The 24,404-nt window shown below is 40.6% G+C and overlaps 1 protein-coding gene across 5 annotated transcripts in view; it reads right to left on the bottom strand.

Annotated features, from left to right (window-relative positions):
* Positions 1-6,760: 6,760 nt before the first annotated feature.
* The window catches only part of SKP2 (S-phase kinase associated protein 2), a 30,981-nt gene continuing 13,337 nt past the window's right edge, over positions 6,761-24,404 (bottom strand). Inside the window, exons 4-10 of one of the 5 annotated variants that reach the window (XM_036107410.2) lie at positions 23,466-23,609; positions 21,780-21,914; positions 20,212-20,310; positions 18,917-19,047; positions 13,561-13,612; positions 13,277-13,384; positions 6,761-8,623 (exon numbers count right to left, since the gene is read on the bottom strand). In XM_036107410.2, the coding sequence (XP_035963303.1) occupies positions 8,410-8,623; positions 13,277-13,384; positions 13,561-13,612; positions 18,917-19,047; positions 20,212-20,310; positions 21,780-21,914; positions 23,466-23,609 (883 nt within the window). In that variant the 3' untranslated portion in view covers positions 6,761-8,409. Of the gene's footprint in view, positions 8,624-9,748; positions 10,473-13,276; positions 13,385-13,560; positions 13,613-18,916; positions 19,048-20,211; positions 20,311-21,779; positions 21,915-22,328; positions 22,424-23,465; positions 23,610-24,404 lie in introns of those variants that run through there. The other 4 variants (XM_078066636.1, XM_078066637.1, XM_036107411.2 and 1 more) reach the window with 4 other exon arrangements.

Here is a 24,404-nt window from a genome sequence, read left to right as displayed (position 1 = left end):
CAAGTTATCTTTAGTTAATTCCTCTGGTGTGGTGTCTATTAGCTCTTGAATTTCTCCAAAAACCTTATCTTGAAAGTCTTCATCCCCCACGTTTTTTTTTTTTTTGCCATATCCACAATCTCTTTCTTGATATCCTTGATTGGCTCTGTCGTAAATCCTGTGAAGTCATGAACAACATCTGGACATGATTCTCTCCAGCCAGAATTTGTTTAGGGCTTGATAGCTTTCATGGCTTTTTCTATAACCATGCCATCTTGAATGGTAAAATTCTACCAGACTTTCATAATGTTCTGTCAGGGTTCTCTTGCATGGCACTGACAATTCTTTCCATAGAGTACTGTGTGTAATAAGCCTGGAAAGTCATTATGACCTCCTGATCAAGAGGTTGAATTAGAGATACTGTGTTGGGCGGGGTGGGGGGGTGGGGGATGGGTGGGTGGCAAGTAGACCACTGTGATAAACTCACAAGGTTTTGGATGGCCAAGGGCCTTGTTCAATATCAAAAGAATGTTAAACAGCAGTCCCCCAATAGCAAGGTACTTCCTGACTTCAGGGACAATGCACTGATGGAACCAATTTAGAAAGAGTTCTTATTGTCTGGGCCTTCTCAATGAAAAAGACTGGCAGTTGGTGTTTATCTTTTCCCTTCAAGGCTTGGGGGTTTGCAATGGGCAGTGCTGGTCATAAACCCAGTTGCATTTGGACAAAAAAGTAGCCAGTCCTTTCCTGCCTTACATACTGGTACATGCTTCTCTTCCTTACTAATAAATGTCTTTTGTCGCTTTTTTTTTTTTTTTTTTTTCTCCAGGATAGGCCACTTTCATCTGCATTAAAACCTGTTCAGGCAGATATTCTTTCTCCTCAATGATTTTCTTAATGGGGTCTGGGAACTTGTTTGCTGCTGCTTTGTTGGCAGAAGCTGCTTCTCCTGTTACCTTGGCATTTTTTAAGCCAAACCTCTTTATAAAATTATCAAACCATCCTTTGCTGGCATTAAATTCTCCAGCTTAAAATGCTTCACCTTCCTTTTCTTTAAGTTGTCATATAATGAACTTGCTTTTTCTCAAATCGTATTCATCTATAGGTATACCTTTCTTATAGCAATCCCAAACCCATATAAAAGCTGCATTTTCAATACAAGATTAAAAAAAAAATAGTATTTTGTAAAAAGTGCATGGTGTTCATGCCTCCTAGTGTAGTGGCACCAACAGCTTCATAAATTTCCTTTTCTTTTTTTACAATAGTCCTTAGGCTGGATTCATTTACCTTGAAATGGTGGGCAACTGCAACCGCAGACCCCAAGCTACAATACATATCAAGCAATTCAAGTTTTCTTGTAACATCATGACTTTTCTCTGCTTCCTGGGACCACTTTCAGTATCACTAATGGCACTTCATATGGGTCCTAAGGTATTATTCAAGGTTTACATTATGGTAGTAAGCACGATGAAAAATATGTGAGAACTGTTGAGAAATTACTTTTTCAAAGCAATATGCAACTTACTGAAGATGAACTGCTCATGAGGAGCTTATTAGCATCACACGGTCATTGAAGTGAATACTCACAATCCTTGAGTTCACTGCAATAGCAGCAGAAGGTGGCTATAAATTTACCACAATAGCACAGTATGTACTACAGTTAATTTTATACAATTACGGTTTAATACTGCATCTTTACATTGTTTACATTTCTCTCAACTGCAAATGGCGCTATCTACAGTCTGTGTGTGCTTATGTAAGCTTTGATAAATTTTAACATTTTATAATAGGTTTGTGTTTATTTTATGGTAGTAACTGATGAAATAGACTGGTGTCTACATATTTTTATGCACTCATGACATACTTACCTTTTTAAAATTTTGTTCAATATTTCTAGGCTACATGGTTCGTCTGAGAATTTTTTCAAATTGTCACGTCTCCAAAAAATTTTCCAATATATTTATTTTTTTTTTTTTTAAGATTTTTTTTATTTATTTGTGAGAGAATGAGAGACAGAGAGCATGAGAGGGAGGAGGGTGAGAGGGAGAAGCAGACTCCCTGCTGAGCAGGGAGCCTGATGCGGGACTTGATCCCGGGACTCCAGGATCATGACCTGAGCCGAAGGCAGTCGCTTAACCAACTGAGCCACCCAGGCGCCCCTCCAATATATTTATTAAAAAAAATATGCATATAAGAGGTCCCATAAAGTTCAAAGCCATTTTGTTCAAGGGTCAACTATAATCTATGACAAAGGCAGGAATATGCAATGGGGAAAAGACAGCCTCTTCAATAAGTGGTGCAGGAAAAGCTGGACAGCCACATGCAGAAGAATAAAACTACAGCACTTTCTTGCACCTGAGACGAAAATAAACTTGAAAACGGATTAAAGACTAAAATGTAAGAAAGATCTGAAACCATAAAACTCCTAAAAGAAAACATAGGCAGTAAACTCTTTTGTCATCGGTTTTAGCAGTATTGGTTTGGATGTGTTTCCTCAGGCAACTGCAACAAAAGCAAAAATAAACAAATGGAACTACATCACAATGAAAAGCTTTTGTACAACAAAGGAAACTGTCAAAAAAAAGAAAATAGTAAATGGGAGGAGATAATTTGTAAATGACATATCCGATAAGGGGCTAATATCCAAAATATATAAAGAACTCACACAACTCAATACCAAAAATAATCTGATTAAAATGGGCAGAGGACCCAAACTGACATTTTTCCAAAGACGACATACAGATGGTCAAAAGACGCATGAAAAGATGCTCAACATCACTCATCATCAGGGAACTGCAAATTAAAATCACAATGATATATCACCTCACACCTGTCAGAGTGGCTATTTTCAAAAAGACAAGTGTTGGCAAGGATGTGGAGAAAAGGGAACCCTTGTACACTGTTGGTGGGAATGTAAATTGATGCAGCCACTATGGAAAAGAATGTGAAGGCTCATTAAAAATAAAACTGCCATATGATGCAGCAGTTCCACTTCTGAATATTTATTGAAGAAAACAAAAACACTAATTCAAAAATATATATGCAACCTTATGTTCACTGCGGCATTATTTACAATAGCCAAAATATGGAAGCAACCTAAGTGTCCATCAATAGATGAATGGGCAAAGATGTGGTATACAGTGAAATATTATTTACCTATAAAAATGAAATCTTGCCGTTTGTGACATGGACAGACCTAAAGGGTATTATGCCAAGTAAAAGAAGTCAGACAGAGAATGACAAGTACCATATGATTTCACTTAAATGTGTAATCTAAAAAAGAAAACGACCAAACAAAACAGAGACTCACAAATACAGAGAACAAACTGGTAGACTGCTACAGGGGAGGAGGGATAGGGGGTTGGGCGAAATAGGTGAAGGGGATTAAGAGGTATGAACTTTGTTATCAATTAAGTCATAGAGATGAAAAGTACGGCATAGGGATATTATTGACTATTCAATAATACTGTAATAATGTTCTATGGTGACCCATGGGGACTACACTTACCATGGTGATCACTTGTAATGTGTAATTGTTGAATCAGCCTGCTATACATCTGAAACTTATGTCAACTGTACTTCAATTTAAAAAAGGACTTAAAAACAAAAAGAGGTAATTCAGGATTTAAATCACTAAAAAATTCACTCCATTGTGCCAATGTACCGTAATACGTGCATCATTATACTTAGGGATAGTGTCTACCAAGACAATTGTGCAAAAAAAATCCAGGGATAACGTGACATATGATATAATGAAAAGAATTCTATGTATGAGAGGGAAGAGATAAGAGTAAATATACTGATGAATTGCTGAGCTACAAGGAGGAATTGTTTATTTCAAATGCAGTGCATTCTTTAACATTAAAAATAAGCATCAGGGGATTAGGGCATAAGTCAACAAGAAGGATTATTAAGTATTCTACATTAAGGAAAATAGAAGAGTATTTTTTTAAGTGTCATGGGTTTTAAGATACATTTTCAAGAAAATTACTGACTAAATAAGGAGGAACTAAAGAGAAAATTAGAAAAGAATATTTTAATTTGATTATTTTATAGGATAGTAAAGGCATGGGTTAGAATTTCATTCATTTCTCTTTTTCAAAAAAGATTTATTTATTTATGAGAGACAGAGAGAGAGAGAGAACGGCGGGGAAGGGCAGAGGGAGAGGGAGTCACAAGCAGACTCCACACTGAGCACAGAGCCCGATGCAGTGCTTGATCTCACCTCCGTGAGATCATGACCTGAGCCAAAACCAAGAGTTGGACGCTTAACCACCCAGGCGCCCCCATTTCTCCTTTTAAAAATCAAATATCAATAGCTAAAAAAATAAAATCAAAATTTGAGATCCTGAAAAAACTGTTGAAGAGATCTGAGTAAGCTTTTGACACCAGTTGATTGCGAGTTCCTCAGGAGTGGGGACAATGAGTTCTCATCTGTACCTTTGCACAATGAGTAAAAACTGACAGAGCTAGGGAAGAAACTGCTAATTACAATAATAAACAATAGTTTTAACATACTGAAATTTAACATTCTTTCCTTATGGTGTGTGTGTGGTGGGGGGGGATATGATAGATGGATATTTGAAATAAGTAGGAAAGTATCTGAGAACCAGGTTTTTACAAACTCTTCTTCTAAATAGACATTTCCCCCAACTACAAATGCTGTTTATTTCCCCACACTTACTTTCTTCGAATGGATGAAGAGGGCTTAAATGACACTGTCATACTAGGCTGGTTCTTCTTGGCTTTCACCAGAAAATAATCTATTTAAAATATCTTTGGTAATTACACTTTATTATATAGCTATTTCCTCCTGCCTCACATCTTCTCTTCACAACATCTTTTCTCTTCGTGGAATGATTCCTCCGAAAATCATTGTATTAATCTTTTAAATGATTCTGTGAGGATTTTAAATGGGTTATTGTAGATTATCCGCTTTAAATGCAGTGTCAGAGTAAAATATCGCCCGTCTAGAGCTTCAACCCGTATCACAAAGAGTTGGCCTCATGATGAAGAGTCTTTTTTTGACTTCCTTGGATATTTGGCTAGTTTGGGAAAGGGAGAGGAGTGTTAACAAGAGGAGGCTGCCTTTTTGCTTGTTCCAGGCAGGGTTAGGGTATCCAGTGGAAAGGGGTTTCTTTCTAGTTTTCCTAGTCTCTGGGTTACTTCGTGCCCTTCCTCAGATGCTCTGCACTGTCCCAGGTGCTGCCGCTCAAACACAGTATCTTCCACATTGTAGATCTTCAGTAAACGTTGGACTGAAATCAAGTGCACCAGAACGGAAGGGATACAAGTTATTTTATCCAGAAATTCAGATCTCCGGAACTTGTGGGTGTAGGAGAGGGAGGAATCAAGGGCCACAGACAGGTGTTAGAAACATAAAAAGAATGACAGCCAGATGTTATGTGCCTCCTGACGGAAGAACATGATACCACCTAGCAAGAATCGATTCGCTAAAAACAGAACTTGTAAGATCAGCCTTGGGATCAGGGTTTCATAACCCCGGCACTGCTGACGTTTTGAACTAGATACTACTTTGTGGTGGGGAGCTGTCCTATATATTGTAAGATGGTTAGTTAGTAGCACCCGTAGCCTCTGCCAGCTAGATGCCAACAGCACCTCTCTGCTTGTGACAACCAAAAATGTTTTCAGATATTACCAAATGTCTCCTGGGTGGCAAAAATCACCCTTGGTCTAGGGCTTTTTGCTGCTGAATCTGGAAGTAGGGGACAGATTAACCTGTTACATGTCACTCCAGGGATCACATCAACAAAAGTCAGAATGTAGAACACAGGACAACCTAGTTTTTTTCAATAAATAAACTGTAAGGCAAAAAGCCGGGGGGCGGGGGGGGGGGGTTGCAGAACTCAAAGATTAAGAGACTTATGAGAGTGCCAATCAAATGCAGGTGTGGATCACGCCGGACGTCTGGAGCCTCATCAAACAAAGCCGTGTAAGGAAAGCACTGGAGACCAACTAAGGAATTTCCAACAGCATCTTGATATTTATGCTTCGGAATTAATTCAGGAGAATCTCTTTCAGATGTATATACTAAAATACTTATAAATTCTGCTTCAAAGTAATTTGTGTGGGTGGGGGTGTGAGTGGGGGGTTGCGATGATGGATAAAATGAGATAGGGTCATAAGTTAATGACAAAAGTGAATGATGAGGTTCATGATAGTCTTTAATTTTTGCACGTATTTGACATTTTTCATAATTAAAGAAGGAAGCGTAGTAGTGATAAGGAGCATAACAAAAAGCAGCAAAAAGAAAAAAAAAAAGGGTGATGTTCAGCAAGAATCACTATTCTACCATTTGAATGGATGGTTCAAAGGGAATTGAATTCTCAAGACCTCTCAGGTCCAGAGTGATCTAGTCAAATAGCTTCCTAACGGGAGTAAAATTTACAGTGTAAGTTGGTCCAGTCTGTATTTAAAAAGTGCTACCAGCTGCCTTTTATTAGTATCACCCTCATTTCAAATGTTTTATAAATATTACTATTTTAGAAGCACTTTAAAGATAAGAGTAAGTCTGTACTCAGCACCTTCTCAGAAAGCATTACACACTATCATTTTAATTTGACTTTTTGTGTCAAATTAAATCCATATGAAGTGGATGGAACAAAGAAGACCATTTTAGGGCTAGTTTTGTAGGTCTTTAACTAGAGGGCTGGGACCAAGGGCACACCATACATACCAAAGGCACACCATACCAAGTGCTTTCTAATTTTAACCACAGTACTTAAGAAAAAAAGAACAAAGGAATACAACTTAGCGGAAGTACTCATTTTTATAAAAATGTGTTTTATTTTAAAACAGGTCTATAAAAGTAGAAATCACATACAAAAATACAGATTACTCTGACATGTTAGCAAAATAGCTTATGGCTAGACTTGAGTTTGGAAGTACTGTATGTTTGAGGGCATCTGGAAATCATAGTCCAAATGGATCCTACTGTCAGCCCCGTCACTAATCTGTAAACAATAATTTCATGTATTATATTTAGCACTTTTTAACTAGCACAAAATTGAAACATAATCATTTCCCGTATAGCGGCACTTTAAAATGTTCTTCCTTAGGTCTGAGCAGATCAGGGCACTTCATAGCGTTGTTTCTAACATTTGAAAAGTCTGATTTAAAAACAATGTTAATAGAAATAACAGGTTTTAGCTCTTTTTGTTCCATTTTGAACCTATGGGAAGGTCATCAATTTAAAGAAATTAGTGTTTTTTTTTTTTAAGTAGAATTTAATCCGTTTTCTTCTAGACACCATTAAAAAAAAAAAATCACTGTTGCTATCCAAAGACTCCACACCTGAGTCTTAACTTTTATGTAGTTTCAAGTTGTCTTTTACTGCTTTGGAACTCACACCTACTTCGAGGGTGTATTTCTGAGTGAACGAACACGTAGTTCTCAGGGAACTCTAGGTCCAGGAACTTTAGACAACAATGACTTTCAAACAATTATTGTGGGAGACAATTTTTTTTTTTTAAGAAGGCAATTTAAAATACTTGATTCCAGAGTAACATAAAAATAACCTGAAGAACCTTGGCAATAAAGGAAAATGGCAGGCACCTTCAGTTTGGCATTCCAGCCAACATTTCAAGAATAAAGACTGGCTACTACCACCTTTCTAAAACACAGCGAGTCATCTTAAAAGCTAAAGAACCCACGTTAACATCATTTGATCATAAAGTCAGAAGACCACAGTTCTATTTCCTCAGCTAATTCGGAATTCTGGGAGCACAGGACATGAAGGAAACTTCGATACTTCAGATTAACCCGTCATAGAAAATTGCCTCTTGAGCCTTCAAAAGCTGTACCAATTCTTTACCGCTGATTGGTTAGTTGTTTTTCATTTAGGTTTTTTGTTTCCATGAACCTAACTTCAAACCTAAAGGCAAAGTTGAAAGGCCTATTTTTCGCTCTCCAGAAGAGATTGCCAAAATGCTACTATCCTAGATTCTCCTTTTGTTCCGTTCACAATACAAATACTTCTACCAATCTACGTCTCATAAAGCAATACTGAGAAATTAAATAGAAGAAAGTTACCATATAGATCATGAAAATGATTTGCTGGTCGTGATTCTTACGCTTGATTCTAAATAGATTGAATAAGAAGGGCACTTGAAAGGTGGCTCAAATCTTGCTGTTTAAGGTATCCTGAAATTAATAGGCTCTCCTAAAATTCCAAAAGGCCTTAAACTTAGGCTCTTAAGTGCACTAGAAGCAGTGACCAGAGCTTTTCTGGTTATTTAGAAAAAGCAAAACTTCATAGTTTTCGCTCTCAAATGGTCATCTAATATACTTGCAGAAGGAAGGCAAAGGGAAAACCAAGAATAAAAATAGCCGAGTGCTCCAGCAGGCGGGCTTCCTGCCTATTTTCCCTGTTCCAAAGAAAAGAGGGGACACCATCCCGCAATAAATACTTCATAGACAACTGGGCTTCTGCAGCGTCAGCCGGCATCTGATGCCCCATATCTCCTGGTTCTTTTTGTTGCCCGTGGTTGGCCTGGCGATGCTGGTGAAATGGGAGCTATTAATCTGTAGATGAGGAAGGGCTTCTTTTAACAGTTGAAGGGTACCGTCTGGCACGATTCCAAAAACTTGTAGTGTTTTTAGTGTGGGAATTTCTCCAAGTTCACTGGAAAGGAGAGAGACCTTTCAGAGTAGCAGTATCTATGGTGACTGATCCACTAGAGTTATATGACCCAATTTTGACCATTTGTATCCTAGTCTATAGAATGCAAACTGAAAACAGAATTTACAATCAATGATCTGAGAAAATAGCAAAGGTGAGTCAAACCAGAAAGCACGGACCACAGCTTGGACAACATGGCCTTAGGACCCACGCAGGCGCATTTTGTTAAATGTTTTCTCACCACCTAAACACGCTGAGGTTTATTTAAAATCCAACCATAGTTGTTTCCCTTCTCCATTCTTGATTTAAATTGAGAGGAGTTACTGTGTGGTGAGAAGCTAGAAGCTAGTGATGGTAAAGAATCATCACAGGTTACATGTAATTTCAAAGCATGGACTTGACCTTTATTTGAACTAGTCTCCTCCTCTCAAAAGATGAGCAGCAGAAGTTAAGGTAACTTCTTAATAAGTCCATTACCTGTGATAAAACCTAACAGCAACTTTGCTAAGGTACTTTAGATAGGGCTATGTAGTTGGGTGCAGATGGAGAAAAGGAGTAATTGGTCACACCTTTTATACGAGAGGCAAAAGCCTTCTGACTTCTCTACATATTACTTTTTTGGGGGGGGGGTCACGTATATGCCAATCCTCTTCTCAACTATTTCCCATTAAGTGAAATACGACTCTGTCAACAGTGACATTCTGGTCCACAGAAAAGGGAGCCTGTTTCCCCAAAGTAAATACTTTTGGTAATGATTCTTTCTTCTTTTACTCAGATCTATGTGCTTAGAAATTCATCTCTCTGATCTGTATTTGCTCCAGGTTGGGACACACAGTACAAAGTCTTAGGAAAGGGAATATTTAGTTTGGAATATCAACAAAATCCCACTGCAGATCAATGAACACATCAATGACCTAGTGTTAGAAGCATCCTTTATATTTTCATATTGCCAATAATTACTAAAAAAAACCCCCAAACTTTCCTCATAGTAACTGTTATCTGGCCTCCAATCTTTCTTCCTTCCAGCCTATTCTATATACCAATGTCCAAGGCATCTTCCTAAAGCCTAGCTCAGCTGATGTCACCCCTCCCCCCCCTCCCCCCCAAGCCTTTGATGCTGCCCTCGTGTTTACGGAACTCAAACTGTTCTGTGGCCTTAGGACTTTCCACGTTCAACCCACTCTCCCAGTCACCCCACTACCCCCTAAATGTATTTATTCCACATTCAACAAGTGTATTAAACACCACAAATGTTTAATACACGTTAGCTGAATAAAGATGAAGGGTAATTTAAAAAATAAAAGTGCTATCTAAGTAAAATAAATATGCTTGGTGTTCATAAAAGGACAATAAGATCTGGAGGTTACAACAGACAAAAAAAGAAAAACAGGAAAAACAAAGTACTATTCTTCTTAAAGTAAACTAACCTCTGGAATACAGAAACAGGAGTGCAAAGAAAGGTCGCAGCACATAGATGTTTATATTCAACATCACTTAAGATGACAGCAATTCTGCCCCAACCTTAAATCCCTCTTATGTGAAATCTGAGTATTTGAGAGCTTTGTAATGACAATCTGGGTGCTGGGATATCTGAGTCAGCCAAACTGTAAGTCATTCTACGGTGGAGAGTACCAGACAGTAATAAAGCAGACACTGCAGGTGGGAGTGAGGAAAGGACATGTAGCAGATAGAGCAGAAGAAATGTTCTCACAACAGCGTTGGGAAGGAGCCTTGGTGGGCATAAGGAAATGACAGCAACACTCTCAGAAGACACTGAGGTGTCCCAGGTGAGAAAGGAGCGAGCTGCATGCCATGGGATGGTGGGCGATCTGAATCAAAAAGCCAGAAAGTCCTTTAAAAGTTTAAGGAGACAAAACAAAAAAACACTGAAAGCCCCTTAGTACATGTGTCATCTACAACACAACAGAACAAATTTATAAGCATCTCTTTAGACTGAAGAGCAACCAAAGGACAGTAAATAGCAATGAATAGTTGAAGAGCCACTATTTCCAATTTAAGCAGTATAAAAGGACACTAATAATGTCTTGTGTATCTTTGTTTCATCTGAGTAAACAAAAGATATTTATAGACCCTTTCACAGGTTCACACCTTACCTCAACTACACAATCCTGTTTTCCTTATAAAATCTTATAAATGCTTAACTACAAATTCTCCTACCACAGACTTTTTATTTAGTCTCTCCTAATCTCAGATCAGTTTATTATCTCCAGTGTGGCTTTCTTACTTGAACGAGAGATATGGAATAATCAGAAGAAAGTTTGGACATAGGGAATAAGATCAATTCAGGCTGAAGGAAACAGATACAATGCGGACATATTCTGTAGAAGAAAAACCTGGAGTTTCCCAAGTATTCTAAAGCACTAGTATTACAGAAGAAAGTCGCTCAAATTTTATTTTCCCACTTCTGAGAAATAAAAATTCTTTAGCATAAATGGCTTTCTCAAAATTACTACTGAGGATCTTAGAATTCTTACTATGAATTTCGAGTACATCAGCTGCCAGAATGGAATTAGAGAAAATAACATTTTATCTTACGAAACTTCTAAGGATAGGGTGTAGGCAAACTCATCTTCATGGATTCATGAGGGTAACTAGTGTACTACTTACATAATGCCTGAAGAAACATACTCTTTTACATTAAAGTACAAGGAGAGCATCTTTTTTCCCTCTGTTTGCATTCTTTTTTGGTGGTTTGATTTGTAACTAAACTCCTGATGCCCGTTTCTCTTATTTCAAGATAAGGTTTAGACAAGTCTCAACAAGGCAGTAGGGGTTCAAACGCAGGTGACTTGAGGGCCACCACCAACTCACACTGCCTGCAGGTAGGACTCCACAGGTGTTATTATCCCACTGCATAAAGATATTAAACCTGTGAGAGCTCACAGCCTTCCCTAAGCCTCTGCTCAAGAAAAAACATTTGGGGATTACCCACTTAGCTTCTTTATCTGGAGAGAAAGAAGTGAGACATGGGGACAGATTCTCTTGAGAAAAGCAACCAAAAAAGACTGAAAATGGCTGATCACTGTAGTCCCCAGGGGCTGCACAGGCAATGAAGCCCAGATGGCAAGGACAGGAAAGACGGATGACAGAGACGCCTTTCTTGGTGGACGCTAGAGGCTCCCAGGAGTTCTGGATACTAGAGGGCACGAGATTTTAATAAGGGTTCCATGTATATGCGTTCACACCCTACTGTCTAAGAGCCATGGAAGCAAAAACTGGCGTCCCTTTTAGGCAGTGCTTTTTCAAACGAGAGACTGGCTGAGCCCCTGAGCCCCAAGATTAATTAAAGTGATTCATTAAAAATGTTATTACTGGGTTCTCTATCTCTAATTCTACTAGTTAACCCTGTATAGCTTAAGTATCTGATTTATTAGTTCTTGAAACTAACTTAGAAGATCCAAACCAATCATTCGAGGACTACATAAATTCTTTGTTCAAATTCACCACCCTTCTTTGGTAGGAACCAGAAGCTAAATCCCCTTCATTTGGGGAGTGGGCTACAAGAAGACAGCAGCCTCAGTCAGGGCATACTGGCTGGAATAAGAAGGGCACCTGGCCAAATTCAAGATACTGACTTCTTGTGGTTTTCAATAAAACTGCTATACATTTACATCCTACACGAGGAAGGATTTTCTAGCCCGTTGGGGATAAAAGAAAGGAAAATAAATAGACAACGTTATTCCTAGGATGACTTGGGAATAGCACCTTCTAAAAGAAAGACCAGACTCCTTTTTGCACTCCCCTGATTTGGTGAAAGTTGCTGAGCAGGTACAAAATTAACCCTCATAAGAGCTACTGGATTAGCTACAGACTATTTTCATCTGTCCAGAAAACCTAGGATGCAGACCTAGCTCAGCCATTAACTTACTTTATAGCTTCAGATTAAGTCACTTCACTCTTTTGGACTTCAGTCTCCCCCATTCCAAGACAGCACTGGACTCATGACATTTACCGTTTACATGATGCCATTCTTCCCATTCTTTGACCACCGTCCAGGATAGACATCTCTAGAAGATTACAGAACTTTCCTCTCAGCCCAGAGGGAGCCCTTCAGAATCAACTGGAGTTGATTTGAAAAATGTGGGGCGGGGGGGGAAGCCCCCATTGGGTCTGCCTCCCCAGTTATACTCTGAGCTCCCTGGAGGTAAAAGTGGTCTTCTCCTTTTGCAAGTCTTCCAAATACTAGAGTATGGTATTCTAATATTTAAACCTGCTTCTAGCTAAATAATAAATGTTTAGTAAACTATCCCAGTCAACTTTCCAAGATATTTTTAAGCAAAGAATTTTTACCTTGGTTTTTCTGTTTTGCTGGACTTCCCTAACCTATTTGTGGTACACCAATATTGATGTTCAAGTTTTATTTATTTTTTAATTTAAATTCAATTAGCCAACATATAGTACATCATTAGTTTCAACGTGGAGTTCAGTGATTCATCAGTTGCATACAACGCCCAGCGCTCATCACAGCACGTGCCCCCCTTAATGCCCGTCACCCAGTGACCCCAGTCCCCCACCCACCTTCTCTCCAGATGTTCCAGTTTTAAGCATCTGCTATTAATAATAACAGATATTAACACCAACTGACATCTCTTTTGTTCCCTGTCTTCTCCTACTTTTAGAAAATGAAATACTTACAGTAAAGTTTCAGGTATTATATCATAGCACCGACTGAGTGAGAGATGTTGGAGGTAGTTGAGCTGGTAAAATTCTGGAAAGCAGTCGTTCTTCAGCATGACACTATCGCTGGAACAGAGCAGAAGAGAAGATTCAAAACCTATGCATCAGTTCAGATGGAGAAAACAGAAATAACCAACCGCTTGGTTCCTTCAATTCAACATGTTAAGATGCTTTCCTCCTTCAATGAGCAGTCATGATTTTTCAATTTTTGTTTTAAAATAAATAAATGAAAAAAAAAATACCTTAAGTCTAGGTGGACAAGATTGGGGCATCTTCCAACTAAAGTAGAGACATCTAGGGAAAAAAATGATGGTCACTATTAAATGAAGAACAAGACAAGGATATCTGCTATCAATGCCATCATTTAACTTTGTGCTAGAAGCTTGGAACAATGAATGCAATTAGAGTCACCCTATTAGAAATAAAATACAAAATCACCATCTTGGCATATAAAATTTTGAACCCAGAAAATCCAAGAGAATCAACTGGGAACAATAAGAGAACTATGTAATATGATAAGTTAATAACAATCCATAGTTTATCTGTGTATCTGCAATACCTAGCTGGGGAAAAAAGAAAAAAAAAAAAATCCTACTCACACTAGCAAAATGCAAAACCAAACACCATCATCTATAAACAAATATTGTATTATAAAGGTAGCACTTAAAATCAATGGGGAAAATCATGGATTATTTTAAAAAATGACATTGCTACTACAAGCAGAAAGAAACTTGTTTCTCCAACTCAAATAATGTCTCCAAATAAATTCCACGTATATTATAAAGTCCTAAAATGCAAAAAATATAGGGTAATTATTCATTGGATCTTGGGATAAGTAAGGATTTTCTAAACACAAAGGAAAACACAAAAGAAACACTGATAATTTACTACATAAAAATTTTAAGTCTACCATGCTAAAGCAAAAACAAAACATAAAATTAAAGAAGTATCAGAAAACTGGGAATGTTTCCAACATACGTTAAACAGAGAGTTAATGGTCTTATATGAAGAGTAAAGAAAGATAAACATAGAAAATGGGCAAAGAATCTGAAGCGATACTTGGCCAAACAGAAATATGGAGCAAGAAAGGCAAAATAAAATTAAAATATTGCTTTTCAGCTACCAAATGAAAAAAAATTCTATCATAATATCCAGAATTGATGAAATATAATAAAGCATGTCCCACATATACTACAAATGCATATTTAATTTTATGTAGCCTTTCAGGGGAGCAAACTGATTTTTTGGGGGGGTGAACTGATTTTTTGATGTGTTCTGAGCATTTTACACTTGACTCTTTGACTCAGTAATTCCACTTTTAGAAAAACAATGAGGTGTGCATGAAGATACTCATTTTAGCAATAGTTATAATAGCCCCTTCCCCAATTATTTCAATTCGTTAACCTCCATCCATTCTGTGGAACACAATACCAATGGCAGTTACTCTAAAGCTTTTAAATAACATTTGATGACATGAAAAAGTACTCAAGATATACTGTATAGTGAAAACAAAATATGTACAACGCACTATAATCTCAATTTAGTAAAAATACACTCAAAAACTCATATTTATATACAAACTCACAGAGAGAAAAAAGGTTCATGGGGTTGGGGGTAGGAGGAGAAGGCTGGACGGAAATACATCCAAGGGTGGTAGGATTACAAGGTAACTTTTCAGAATTTGAAGAGAGTCACATATGCTACTTTGTATTCAGAAAATGAATCAATAGGGGCGCCTGGGTGGCTCAGTTGGTTAAGTGTCCGACTCTTGATTTTGGCTCAGGTCATGACCTCAGGGTCGTGAGGTCAAGGACGCCCCCCCGCCCCCGCTCTCTCTTAAAAAAAGAAAATCAGTCAATAAATGTTATTTATTTTTAAAAATAAACAAGCTTCATTCACGGTTGGGGTTTTTTCTTCCCACAGTTCTGTCTTCAGCCCCATTCCCTCCCCTGGATCCTAGACTTGCATTTTAAACTGGCTCCTCAACACATCCACTGCGATGTGGGACACGCATCTCAAATTCATGCCTAAAAACAAGTATTTCATTTCTCCTCTAAATCTGGTCCTTCCCTGTCTCTGAGAAAGTGCTAATGTCACCGATCCAGCTGCTCAGGCCGAAACCCTGGGAGGCACACTCAGCTGTTCTCTCACATCCCACATCCAGTCTGTTGGCTTGTAATGTCCGATCATTTCTTACCATGTCCCGTGTCACCCCCCGAGTCTCTTACAGCCTTTTCTCAACACAGCACTCGAAGACGACTTTTAAAGGGGAGTCAGATCCTATCATTTCCTGCTCAAAATGCTACCGTGGCTTCTCATCTCACTCAGAGAAAATCCGACGAAAGCTTCTGCCTTGGCTTAGAGAATCCTGGGCTATCTTACCTCCTATTACTGTGCTCCTTGTTCCCTCTCTCACTGGCTCCCATGTCAAGGCCTTTGCACTTGCTGGTCCCAGTTCCAGAACGTTCTTTCCTCACTTATCTACACAGCTCACACCTTCACTCAGTCAGGCCTCTGCTCAGGTGTCACTTCCGGGGAGAGGCCCTCTCTTTGGCCATTCCATCTGAAAACAGTCCCCCTCTGGCCAATACTCTGCCTGGTCTCTCTGCTCCATTTTTCCTCCCTGCATTTCACCTCCTTTCATCACATTTAGTTATTTGTGGGTTGCCTGGATCCCTGCCCGCTGTGTGTTACCCTGTGTGTAAGCTGCACAGCGGTGACTTCACTGGTTTTGTTCAAGGCCACAGCTCCCAAGTCGGGAACAGGGCTTTGTGCATCGTAGGTGCTCAATAAACATTGGTTTAATGAGTGACTAAAAAATGAAGAAGTGCACAGTACAATTCTGAGTGACCCATCACCTAGCCAGCCCACCAGCCATCTCCCAAATCCCCAATCAGATCCAATCTCATTCTGATGCCACCTAGGAAAGAACAAAACCTTGGGGGGTAGAACTGGTCAGTCTCCAGCCCTCATTTGAGCCCTGGCATCCCTCAGTGGAAAGGGTTAGTAAACAGTAGTCACTGCTAAGAGTCCCTCTACACACTGTCCCCTTCATTTTGCCACAAGCTGGAGATCTACCTGAGATACAAGGCATCTTACAAACCCCCAAATCTAACCTGTCATTTTAAGGAGGGAGGCAATGTCGAATCCAAGACCAAGAGCTGGTCCTCCAGGACCCCGACTGTGCTTCCCGACTGCCCCATGGGGCTGGCAAAAATAACAGGGACGATCCCTGCACACTCCCTAGGGTTAACGCGCTCCATGGGATTCACCCACTTCCTCCTTACTACCACTCTAAGAGATGTCTTCCACTCCTATCTCCGTTTTACTGATGGGAAACTGAGGAACAGGGAAGTATAGCAACTTGCTCAAAACTACCGAGTAAACGGCAGAACAGGAACTTGAACCGGGTGGACTGGCACCAGTCTAAGAGCTAAAAGGACATTCGTATTGTCTTCTAAATAGTGAAGAAGTGGGTGCCACTGTTAAAGACATTAAAAAAAATCTCCGATTCCCACTGTGTAACTAAGAATACACACACTCCAACTTAAACTCCAGATCTTAGCCCTTGCCCTGAATGTGTCCAGCAAGCAGGATTTGATTACCTGTTACTCTTGCTAGAGCTTGGTAAACAGGCTCTCTATTCTTTTCTGGAGGAACAAAGAGAAGAGTTTTAAGCCAAACTTGGACAGATTAACAGCAGCCTGCCTACAGCAGAGTTTCTCAACCTTGCACCTAGAGAGAGCCCTGTTTCATTCAGAAAAACTCTCAATAAAGAAATGGGAAATTCAGATATGGGAAGGAAATGTCAATGAGGCACTGCCTTTTCTCGGCTTGGGGATGAACAGGGAAGAACCAGTGGTGGGATTCAATGTGAAGAGGCTGCTCTGCTCGCTGGTGGGAGCTGAAAATCCTTGGAAGGCAATTTGGCAAGAACGACCCAAAGCTTAAGAACAGAGCCTAATCCTTGACTTGGCAATTCCACTTTTAAGAATCCACCCTGAGAAATGCACTCCAAGATTTGTCTCTGTCCGTGACAAGGTTGTTTACAAAAGGAAAAAAACTGGAAAGACTCTAAAAGTCCATTACAAGGAGATCAAGTGAAAAAAATTATTATTGAATCGATACAAATTATTCCATATCTATTTCATGGAATACCACATAGCCACTGAAAATGATGTGGTGTAACTACTAAAAATGGGATTATCGGGGCGGGGAGGGGGGGAAGCATACTACAAAATATTTCATGCACTATGTCCCACTTTAAAAAACACTTTTATGCAGGAAAAAGACCAGCAAGAGGTTAGTGAGATTACTGATGTTTTGTTTTTCTTGGTATTTTTCCATATTTTATGTATTTTTGAGAATGACTATATAATACTGTCATCAGATTTCAAACAATGTTTAAAGGGGAAAAAAATGCAGAACACAAATATTGTGTGTATAGGAGAGCGGGAAGAGAGACACACTGCTGCTGTCACGGCTGTTGAAAAAAAAAATTCTCGCCTGAAGATGCAGGCATCCGGACTCGAGCACAGCCCAAGGCCCCAGCCGCCTGGACGCCCCCAAGAACCCCGCTCCTCTTCTCAAGAGCCTGATACACCTTACTTGTAAGGCAGGGAGAAGCAGTTTTCAACTACTACTTAAATTCTAATTAGACACACTCTGCAAATGTTTGATTCAAATCTTTTAAAGTATCATAAAAACTATAGAAACAAAGCACTTTCATGAGCCAACATCAAGTCGTGAAGATACGGCTGAGGTGTGCTAGCTCAGCGAGGCTCTGTGTAGCCCACGGCCTGGGATCGAGAGGGGAAGCCATCAAAAAGAATCCCTGCCATTTGCAAACACTTCTCTCTGCCGATCAGGATTCCGCCAATATTAGACAACTAAATCAAAGCATGAATGAACGTCGAGGCTCATAAAGACTGTTAACGTTCACACATTACGCCTCACTTCAAATGCCCGTGTTCAACTAGACAACCTCATCGTCCTCTTACGTTGAATTAAAAAGAGCTCTAAATAGAAACCTATAAAGAGAGTTTGTAACAGGGTTTCAACCTGGGCACTACTGACATTTTGGATCAGATTATCTTTTTGTGTTATGCGGCTGTCCTGGGCACTCTGCTCACCAGCACTCCCGGCTTCTGCCCACTAGCTGCCAGGAACACCCCTGCGGCTACGGCAATCAGAAATGTCTCCAGACCTCCCCAAATGTCCCCTGGTGGGCAAACTGCCCCTCGTTGAGAACCACTGCTTAATACTGACCAACACGGCATTCATCTATTTTCTGTTGCAGGTCTTACCTACTAGTTTAGCGGATTAAAAGAAGTTCTGCTTAGAAATAAACTGGTTTCAAGTATAAAGGTTTCCACTTGGAGATTCTGGATCCCGATCTTGACGCTACCCCATCAGCTGTTTGCCTTACCTACCCTTTCCGATCAGCTGCGACCTCCCCTGAAAAATGGGACTAAGAACAGGTGCGCTGGATTACATGCGACAAATGATGCTCTTCAAGAGTTCTTAGGAGCTCTTCAAGAAATCAAACCTACTAATGCCATGGTTGCCGGGAAGGGTCCAGCGCCCGGAGGGGCTTACCGGATCTCTGCAGATTCTTTCGATAGCCGCTGAGATTGAGCTGGGTGATGGTCTCGGACACATGCGCGACAGCCACCTGCACGTGCTTTTCGGTGAAGTCGTAACACCAGGACAGGTTCAGCTCATCCAATCTGCACACCAGAGGAGAAATAAGGAAAGCATGAAACCAGGACACAGGAACGAGCTCTAGGAAGCACGGTCTCAAAGCTGCAAAGAAAACACAAAGCCACAGATTCCTTACCATTTCACGCGTAGAACCTCTGCTTCTCTAAGCAGCTACCTCTGCTCACCTGAAACTGCCTTCTCCCCTCCTGACACAAATCCCCTGCCCTGGTGTGCCCTAGAAAGTTGCCAGGGGATCCGAGCCCAAGTCTTAGTGAGTGATGCCCCCTTCTGGAAATGGAGGGAACACTCTCCTCTCCTCATGGCTCAAACCTCATTACGGGACTAGATGGAACAGTTCTAGCCTCTTGTTTTCTTTCTCAACCACCCAGGTTGTCAGCAAACAACCACAGAGACTGAACAATCACTCGAGAGGCTTTAAAAATTCAATGGGTTATACCGGGGATTCTCAATAAAGAGACGCTGACGTTGCAAAAGGCCACTTCATCTTATCTGGCTTCTGCTGACTGAGCAAATGAATTGAAAGACAATATCCAACGATTAAGCCACACACCCCATTCCTGACATTGCTGAATACATGTAGGGTTATACATTTTTACCTCACGGATAACACCCTTATCCAAAGGCAATCTACTCTGAGCAGATCATTAGCGACACAGGTAGAATGCTAGAGCAGAAAGATCAAGGGATATTAAAAAGGACGCACACACACAGAGTATTCTGTGAGCCACGTCCTCCTCTTACTTAGTCATATCTGTAACTGTGACCTTTATTTATATGCTGACATTATTACGTGACATAAAGATGTTTTTCATGGAGTCACCCAAATTTACGGTATCTGCGTAAGTTAGGTCTATAGATACTACAGGAAAAAAGCCTTATAGTCAGGTATAAACAGATTAATTTCGATAAACACATTACCAAATTTTTCTTACTTTCATAGTAAAAAAAAAAAAAAGGGGGGGGGAAGATTACTACACAAGTCTTCTGCAAACCTAACTGATCTGGCTCCTCAGTTTGAACAGAAAGTTTAGAGGGTAAAGGATACCGCGTATCATCAAGAGCTCAGAGTTAGGAAGAGCTCAAGAAATAGATCCAATTCCTCGCTCGTGTGGGGGATAATTGTATATTTGCAAAAACAGTTCTATAATCAAGTCTCAAATCCTTCCCACCTGGAACAGCTGCTCAGCAAGGTCTTCAGGGCAGATTCGGAGAACCCAGAACACCCAGAAAGATTCAGTCGCACTAAATTTGAGTTTTGTGCAAGATTACTGGAAAAAGAGGAAAATGTCAGAGGAATACCAACAAGACACTGTTACTCAATTAATAAGCATTCCGAGGAAAGCGGGCTAGAGAAGTCAGTAGATAAGCACGCAGGCCTTCGAGCCAGAAGTGAGTTTCAGTTCATGTCTCACTCTCTGTATGACACCAAGCAGGATGCTTTGCCTCAGTTTACTCATCTGTGAAATTGCAGAGTCAGTACCTTCTCGGTATGGGTGTCATGATTAAATTACATAATGTGATAAAGGGCTCAGCACAGTGCCTGGCCCAAAGTAAGCACACAAGAAACACCAAGAATGTAAGTTTTAAATTGAAAAGAGAGTGCCTGAATAAACATTATTTCTATTTCACCCATAATTAGAATTAGCTTGTAGGCCTAATTCTACTTGTTGAGTCTCCAGGTTCCTCCAATTAAACATCTCTCAAATTTGACCTCTCTACCTTCCCAAATGCCTGTGTTAGTGGAACTCCATGATTAAGAGCGAGAGTTCTGGAATCATATTCTATTGCCAAGTTCCAATCTTGGTTCTGCCACCTACGAGCTGTGTGACCTTGGACAAGTTATTCAGCCTCTCTGTGCCTCAGTTTCCATATCTGTAAAAAGGGGAACAATCAGAACTTACGTCATGGGTGACCTTTGAAGAACTGAGTATCTGGCACATAGGAAGTGCTCAATAAATGCTGGTACTTATTATAATTATGATGATGCTGGTTTTTTTTACATCAGGTTTCATCATTTCTCACCTGAATGAACACAACAGTATCTTAACTAGTCCAGTTTTTTCCACATCTGGTTAACACTCCAAGGTGACCAGCAGATTTTATTTCTAAATTTCAACTCTGCACGTTCCCTCCATTCTCAGGACCACTCTCTTTAGCACGCTTCCCTCTTCCAAGCCCACTGTGGAGTCCGGACTTCCTACAGCGCGGCAGGGGCCCATTACGAGCCGCTCCTCCCCTCCTGGCATCTCAGTGCACCCTGTGCCCTAACAGTTCTCACCTGCTACGGCGTTTAGAACCACACAGGCAGCTTTACCTCGTCGGCTTCTTTACCTCACCACGTGGAGCTCTCCAACCTGAATACCTTCAATACTCCGCATGAGAGTCACTTCCTCTAAGAAGGCTGCCCTCCCTCAACTTAATTAGGTCTCTCTGGGTGACGCCACATATAACAAACACAGTGCACTGTAATTATCTGTCTCTCCCACGAATGAGGCAGGGCCCATGCCCTTCTTCATCATCCTTGTATGTCTAGAACCTGGCATATGCATTTGGGCAGCATGCAAACTTGGGTTGCCTGAATGAGTCCTGCAAAGTACTGGAGAAGCTGGGGCACCCCATGGATATTTTCTGAGTCCATCTGGATATGGACAGAAGGGCACCCCAATTATATTCAGGAAACAAAGTTAACACACACAAAAACAACGGCGTTTGTCACATGCTCCTGACTGCCACTCACTTGACAATGGGATCCGACAGCTGCAGGCCTTCCAGGCTTAGGTTCTGCAACTTGGAGCACTGCGACAGAATGCCATGGAGGGTAGACACCTCGATAACAGAGTTGGACAGATCCATGTGCTGCACACGGAAAGGGCTGAACACAGAGGAGGGGAAAGAGAGGCGCCGTTAAGGTGGCTCACACGTGTACCTCCAGATCAAATCCAACCCCATCTCCTCCCCAGATGAGCAGCCAATCACAAACATGACCCTAAATATACATTTCAAGTAGTATAGTTTCCGTCTTAAAATAAATTGCTACTAGATAACTCCCTCCCCTCATTCATTTTAAAATTTAGGATTTTAGGGGGCGCCCGGGTGGCTCAGTCGGTTGAGTCTGCCTTTGGCTCAGGTCATGATCCCAGAGTCCTGGGATTGCACTCCTCGGGCTCCCTGCTCAGTGGGGAGCCTGCTTCTTCCTCTCTCTCTGCCCCGCCCCCCCCATGCTTTCTCACGTGTGCGCACTCTCTCTCAAATAAATAAATTCTTTAAAAAAAAATAAAATAATTACATTCAGGAGGGTTTCTGCCAAGTCAAGATGGTGCTGCCGATATAGTCCCACTTAGGAAATTAATTCGTGGGCATCATGAGAATGAGCTGAATCTGGGTGACAAGAAGATTATGCCTATGAATCTTCCTGACAAAGGTGAGTGAGTAAATTACTAAAACAGAAAAGACAGTGGAACAGCAAGCTGTAAAGGGCTAATATTGAGCTACCTGGAAGAAACGCAGTTGTGGAAGTTTCTAAGTAACTGGGCCTAGGAGTTTGTTTGAAAGAGAGGGCTGAACCAGAGAAGAGAATCTGAAAGTTCCAGCACAACTGTGGGTGTCTAAGACAGTGTGTCCAAGGACAGTGTGTGGATCAAGAGAAGGCAGCCAGGGACCAGGGACAGAACCCAGAGTAGCAGAGGAAAGTGCACACGTGAAGGGGACCCAGAAGGAACAGGCACGGGAGAAGGATAACCACCAGGGAGGAGGGGTGCTGCCATATGGCTATGGAGGGAAGGGGAAAGTATCAGAGTGGGCATGTAGGTTTTGTCCTTAACTCTGCTGTCCTTAGCTTATTCTTCTGTTCAGTACCTAGTTATTCCACTCAAGTCTGAGGTGGCTCTAAACCATACTGCAAAAACTATCAGTAACAGAGAAGTAGTCTTTCAAAATCTTCCGCAAAACGAACAAAAAGAGGGCATTCTTGCTCAGGTTGCAAACTTGTCCACCATAGGATCGGATACCCACAGCTTCAAGTGAGAAGACTCCTCACACTTTGTCTTCATCAGAAATGGGCAGCGTGGCAAGAGCGAGGCTGCCTTGCGTCTGGTAGTGAGTGCTCCACATGGCTTCTGCCCCTTGGGACCCAGGATGCCCATCCTCCGAGGACCCCACTTGAGAAGCAAAATGTGCATCCCTGACCCCCTGGAAGAGCCCAAGAGTAACCCTGACTTAAAGTGGGAATGCCATCACTGAAACCTGTGCCATGTTTCAACACAAAGACCGCACAGCAAAATGCAATTAGCATTCCGTTGCATAGACTTGTCACAGGCCGTAAGGCTGGTTATAGGAAAGGAAAAAAAAAAAAAAAAAAAGAGTTTCCATCTGTTTCTACCTTAAGTCTTACAAACAGCCTTTTCTGGGGATTTTTCTTTTTTACCTGAAATGTTCAACCAATGGTTGATCCATAAATGATCGTGGGCAGCGGAAAGCAACCACCCCTCGAGACAGCAACCGACCAATCACATCTGGGTGCAGGTTTCTACCTGTGAGGTCTAATGTCTGCCACAGAGACTCGTCAAACCTGGAAAAGAGGGGTAGTTAGTAAGCTGGGGGCACTGGATACCGGAGGGCCCCACCACTGCTACTCAACAAGGAAGCTTTGGCCACTAAGTCACCTTGGAGCAGATTCTAAAGGAAGCTTTGGTTTTGAGCTGACTATACAACTAGGTATGGTATTTTTTTTAGGATACAATTGAATATTTCTTGCTCATATCATGGATAAGCTTCCACTTTCAGCTGTACACACACACACACACACACACACACACACACACACACACACCTGTAGGTATTTCCTTCAGATGGTTCAATGCTATCATTAGCAATATAATGATCTGGAACTAGAGAATAAAACTTTAGTGTTCAATACAAGTTGATAATTTTAAAAATGATTGCTCCAATCATTTAACTAATTAATGAAATAGGTAGGTAGATTCAAAATGGCCTCAATGATCCCAGTTGCTGTTTTGGTAAAGCATACATGAGTTACCACAATTACCCTAAGTAACATGGAAATACAACTAAAAGGAGGAAAGTTAGTGCTACGGCTGATCTTTGCAGATGGGCTTGAACTGAGCAGGTTCACTTACATGCAGATTTTTTACAGTACCATAAATGTATTTTTTCTTCTTTATGATTTTCTTAATAACATTTTTTTCTCTCTAGCTTCCTTTATTGTAAGAATAGAGTATATAATACATATAACTTAAAAGATATGTATTAATTGTTTATACTATGGGTAACGCTTCGGGTCAACAGCAGTCTATTAGTAGTTAAGTGGGGAGTTAAAAGTCATATGTGGATTTTTGACTGGGCA

This window comes from Halichoerus grypus, chromosome 2 (genome assembly GCF_964656455.1).
Source record: "Halichoerus grypus chromosome 2, mHalGry1.hap1.1, whole genome shotgun sequence".
Lineage (NCBI taxonomy): Eukaryota > Metazoa > Chordata > Mammalia > Carnivora > Phocidae > Halichoerus > Halichoerus grypus.
Note: the sequence above shows the minus strand (reverse complement) of the source record. Positions and strands in the feature narration are given on the sequence as shown.